The following is a 5,328-nucleotide window of genomic DNA, read 5'->3' as shown; positions in this document are numbered from 1 at the left end:
TCAATCTCTGGCAGTCTCATTTCCAACAGAGTGATGGCTTGCCGAGGGTAACACTTTAACCAAGATTTAGTTGAAGTTTAGATCAGCAACTATTTCCCTTCATCCCTCATCTTTCCTTGGAATGCTGAAACATAAAATAAAAACATGGATTGCTACCATCCAGGCAGTGTGGCCAAGACTCTGATAGAGGACGGGAAAGGTTACAGAGGGGACTGGATGTGAGCCCAGGCCAGGCTGGGGAATCAAGTCATTACGGGCCATAGAAAGGGGCCCTGGATCAGCTAGCCCGTTATGCTTACTGTACAGCCCAGAGAGGACAATGGCTATCCTAAGCTGTGCAAATGTGATGTGGTGGTATTGCTGCCCTATTCTCAGGGTCAGCTGTTCTTAGGGTGTAGCTCTGACTCAGGCTACAAGGGGAAGCCTAAGATGCAGAGCAAGAAAAAGAGAAAGGATGATGAAAGTGATTCAAGGGTGGTATTTCAAATGAAGATTTCCTTTGCCAAGTTTCTTTTTTTTTCTAAATAGGAGAAAGGCTGAAGCAGCTGATCTGTCCCAATCCTGCTCTGCCTGCCTAGAGGGCATTACTCCTTGGTCCCCTTGGGGGTTGGAAGACAGTGGCACCATCATTTTGGTGCCTTACATTTAGAGACAGCATCATAATTTTTGAAAGACTTTTTACATACATTATCTTTTCTGACCCAGGGGAAAATAAAATAAATGAATAAAATGGGTGGGGTTGAAAGAGTTTTCTTTGGTTATACTTTCCAGCTATAAATGGTTAAAATAAAGTGAGTTCCTTTTAAGGAAGGGATTTATTGGTAGTTCAAATTTGCTTTTTCAAAGCTGAATAAAGCGTGTATTTGCACGTGTGTATACACACGCGTGTGCACGGTTTCTAATGTGCAAGATTAGAAAATGATGCCTAATTCACATTCTCAATGATTTTCTTCTCACTGAGAATTAATGCATGAACACCCCTCAATTATCCAAAGTTAGGGTCTAATTTGCTTTTCCTTCATTGTGGTAAAACATATATACCACAAAACTTATCATCTAAATCACTTATTTAGAAGAATTTATTCATATTTTTTATAAAATTGTGGTTAATTATACATAAAATGATCACTTAACTATTTTGTAGGTGTACAGTTTAGCGGCATTAAGCACATTCACACTGTTGTGCAGCCATCACCACTGTCCATCTCCAGAATACTTTCTATTTTATCAAACTGAAACTCTGAACCCATTAAACAAGAACTCTCCATCGTTCTACGTTTTGTGCCTATCAGTTTGACTATTCTAGGTATCTTACATAAGTGGAATCATATGATGTTTGTCCTTTTGTGCTGGCTTATTTCACTGCGCATAATGTCTCAAGTTCATCCACGTTGTACCCTGTGTCACAACGTCATTACTTTAGAGGGCTGAACAATATCCCAGTGTACGTACGTACCACATGTGTTATTTATTTATCTAATCAGCTGACATTTGGGATGTCTCCGCTTTTTGGCTATTGGGAATAATGCTGGTATAACCATGGGTATACAAATATCTCTGAGACTGCTCTCAATTCTTTGGGTATATACTCAGAAGTGGAATTGCTGGATCATATGGTAATCCTATGTTTACGTTTTTTGATGAACAGCCATACAGGTGGCATTTTATAATATCCTGGCCCACGATGCTTACCATACACTTTTGGCTACGGCTCTGTTTACCGAACTATCTTACTGTGCTTAATCACAGGCATGTGACTATGTCAGACGGAGTCTTCTTATGCCAGCCACACAAGCTAATAAACTTCCTTTACGTCTAGGCACACATCACAGTTTCTCAGGTAGAAACAGAGTCTTAACATAAAACCACAAACGATGACTCAGCTAAGTAAGTAGATTTGCTTCCTGGGCTAATCTGAGAATACCAGCATCTTTCAGGAGAGGGTTACTGATGAAATCTGAAGAGACTATAACCCGAGAGGCCCCCATAAAACCTCTGCATTCCCCTGAAATTCAGACCACCTGCTGACTCTACCTTCTCTGGGGCTACCATGTATGGCAGTGCAGGTGGACACTGTGGCAGTCCCGACACTCTTCCCAAACCTGTAGCTGTTACTTACTGATTTCCTTCCTTTGGTGACTTCACTATTTAGCTCAGTTTTCCTGTCCACTCATTCCTCTGCCAGCATTTTAAGGCTTTTCAGCACCAACGCCACTACCCTTCCAAGCATCCTGGCTTAAACATATCACCCTTAAATCTAGTGATTCGTATTGCTTCCCTAACGTCACCTACCCCTAGGTATGTTGCAGCTCATATCTCACTGACATATCCATGTCCCCAGACCTTCATTCTACCTGCCATCCTTCCTCTTTTCTCAGTCTGTCATCCCTGAGCTGCTTTTCCTCCTCAATGCGTCCTTTTGTTCATTGGTCCCTCCCATTCTCCCAGCCCACCTGCCCCTCCCAGCCCGGGCCTGGCGACCAGTCACTGCAGTGATGTCTGCGTGGGTGACCCTGCTCCCCAGACTCCTACTGCTGCACTGTCCTTGCCAATCCCAGCCTGGGGAAGGTGGCACCAAACTCTCTCTCCCGATCTGCTCCTGAACGCTGCAAAACGGGACTGGTTTTGCTGACTCAACTTCAACTTTGTCATCTCTGTAGCACAATTATTCTTGTGCCCATTCTTAAGGGACTCCCCTCACTTTCTCTATGTCTACTGTAACAAATGCTTTTTACCTTCCTCTTCTCAAGCAGCACATTGCAAACTTACAACCGAAACTAAATAGGAGAGTTCTGCTCTTCACGTGTTTTGGAAAGATTGGGACCATATATGATGAATGAATTTTCATGTCAAGAAAAACAAAGGTATTAAATAAATTGTTGAAATGTTTGATTACATAGTTACAAGTTTTTTAATAGTCCCAAACACAAATCAGGTTGAAAGATAAATAAGGAAGCAGGAAAAAGGGAATGTGAGCTTCTTCAGTGTCTCTTTCTTTGCCTCAGGATTGTCCCACACATCTTTGCATCCATTCTGCTCCCCTTCCCTTTTCTAACGGTTTTGAGACTCCTTTAGGAAACACACATTCCCCAGTTGCTCTTGGATGTTGCTCCACTAAGTGTTCTCTACTCTTTATTGTGTCTTTGTTGATTTCTTTTACATTGGCTCCTTCTTCTTAGTCAACAAACATCATAAAATCTTTGTATCCTTAAAAAGGTAAAAAAACAAAGCAAAAAAAAAAACAACACATACCAAAAAAACCAAAAAACAAACCCAACCCAAAAACCAACAACAAATAATCCAGACAGATCCTTCGATCCATGCCCAGACTCCCAAACAGTTGTTCTGTTCTCTCCCGCGCTTTGCTACCACACTTCTCTCTGCCTTTAGCGCCTCTGGCTCTAGCGCCTTTAGCTCTATCTGTGGATTCTGTTCTCTCCCACTGAAGCTGCTCTTGGAAGTTGCAAATGGCCCTGACCAGCTTTTCCCAGAAAGCTTCCGCTGAGTGCTCCCTAAGTAATGGAGCACTCACAGGCAAAAATCATGCCTTGAAACTTCTGGATGCTCTTTGGGGCCTCTTCTCTTCTCTTTGCCTGCTCCCTCTATGCAACACAGCCCAGTCTCAGGGGTTCACCTCTTATTAGATGACTTCCAAACGAGGGTCTCCTGCCCTAACTGGCTTCTGAGCTCTAGGGCTGCATTTGTAGCTGTTTGCTGGATGTACCTAGAAATTATAATGCTGGCATCTCAGACTTGGTGTGTCTCCAAGAAAACATTTCCTTTCTTCACATGGGTCCTCTTTGTTTCCTACTGCTAACAGCATTCCCATTGCACAAAGCATTCATTCTCTCTCTCTCTCTCTCACTGATGTAACACATGAACTTTACCCATAAAATGGCTGCTCAGATTGGTGACCAGTGCCATGACTGGGAATCAGGTGGTATCCACTGCAAGTCCTGGTAAACTCAAGTATTTTTTTGTTTGTTTTTAAGACTGAGACAGGTATTAATTAATGTGACATTTCTGATATCCTAGGATGTTGTGTAGAAATAATTAAGACTTGAAGTAAACCAATAGTGTTGATATGTTTGGTTTAAACATAAGTCACTGGTTTTGTAATGACTATTTTTGCATTGTTTTAGCTATTCTTTAAGGTGTTTGGAGAGTAAAGCAGCAGCTATATTAGATTAGTAACTGCTGTTTAAATTGGTTAAGGAATATAGTTTAGCTTTTAATCAGTGATTCAATGTTTAGCAAAGATCCATTTTAAAGTTTCAAATGTTGGGTATCTAAGATTAATAAATAGATCATTAAATTGAGAATAAATTTATCCGTGGCCATAAGCCCTCGGATATGAAAAGACAATGGATACTTCAGAGGCATGTCACACATCTCTTGTGGTTCAGAGTCAGGATTTACCTAGGACAGTCTCAGAATCATAAGCCTGAGTGTGTGTGTTTTAAAGAGGGGTTCTGAGATGCAGATCCCTGTTAGACTCTGCTTTTAACCAGTGCCGTGGAGCACAGTAACCAGTATGGCTGTGTAATACTTAAATGACGAGTCAAATCACTTGCTGGACATCAGTGGACTTCCTATATTCTTTAGTTGAAATGCCTCAATTTTCAAGGAGGCCATAACCTAAGAGTGGGGAATATGTTACAGAGATATTTTTTTTTTATAAAAAGGTTTAGTCTGCATATGTTTTATTTTTATAATCTAGCAGTTGCCACATACAGTTGTAGAGACTATTAGAAAGCATACCTTTTCGGTGCTGAGTGACAGTCCCTGGCACACACATGTTATTTCATTACTAAAGGCTTCTCTTTCTCTCTGCCTCCCCCCCCCCCTAATTTAGACTCCAAGTGGAGAAACATTAACCCACAGTGAATGTGTATTTATTTAGAAAGGCATCTAGGATTAGCCTCTAGCTGGCTAATCCAGGGCTTATGGGCAATGGCTATTGGAAAGAGAAAAAATAAGACATGCTGCCTTGTAATTACTGCCCTTTCCTATAACGTACAAAGGAAAGGTGCCCTGTGCTTTCCACCTTTGCACAGCATTTTCCACCTGCTGCTGGGGCAGTAATCTTAATCCTTATATGTGGGATTCTGCAGCTCTGAGCGGCAAACATCGTTCCCTTTTAACCTTAGTCAGCGACAACAGGTTATATTGTGTATAGCATATAAAAAACACAATAAATAGTAGCTGCTATTATTATTATTATTTGGAATTATTATTTAGTGAAGCAAAGGTTTCCCATCCCAAAGGGGTCAACATGTACTAACGTAATAATTCTAAGAGATCCCAGTTAAAAAAATTTCTGGAGAA

At 41.2% G+C, this 5,328-nt stretch overlaps 1 protein-coding gene across 6 annotated transcripts in view; it reads right to left on the bottom strand.

Moving 5' to 3' along the window:
* LYRM4 (LYR motif containing 4) overlaps window positions 1-5,328 on the bottom strand; it is a 159,774-nt gene that overhangs the window by 72,039 nt on the left and 82,407 nt on the right. Inside the window, exon 3 of one of the 6 annotated variants that reach the window (XM_019632569.1) lies at window positions 93-124. The exons of the other annotated variants lie outside the window; for them this stretch is intronic. Coding sequence (XP_019488114.1) covers window positions 107-124 — 18 coding nt within the window. The 3' untranslated portion in view covers window positions 93-106. Of the gene's footprint in view, window positions 1-92; window positions 125-5,328 lie in introns of those variants that run through there. 6 annotated transcript variants of the gene reach the window in all.

Source organism: Hipposideros armiger, unplaced genomic scaffold, assembly GCF_001890085.2.
Source record: "Hipposideros armiger isolate ML-2016 unplaced genomic scaffold, ASM189008v1 scaffold_1153, whole genome shotgun sequence".
Classification (NCBI taxonomy): Eukaryota; Metazoa; Chordata; class Mammalia; order Chiroptera; family Hipposideridae; genus Hipposideros; species Hipposideros armiger.
This window is presented reverse-complemented; position numbering and strand designations above follow the sequence as displayed.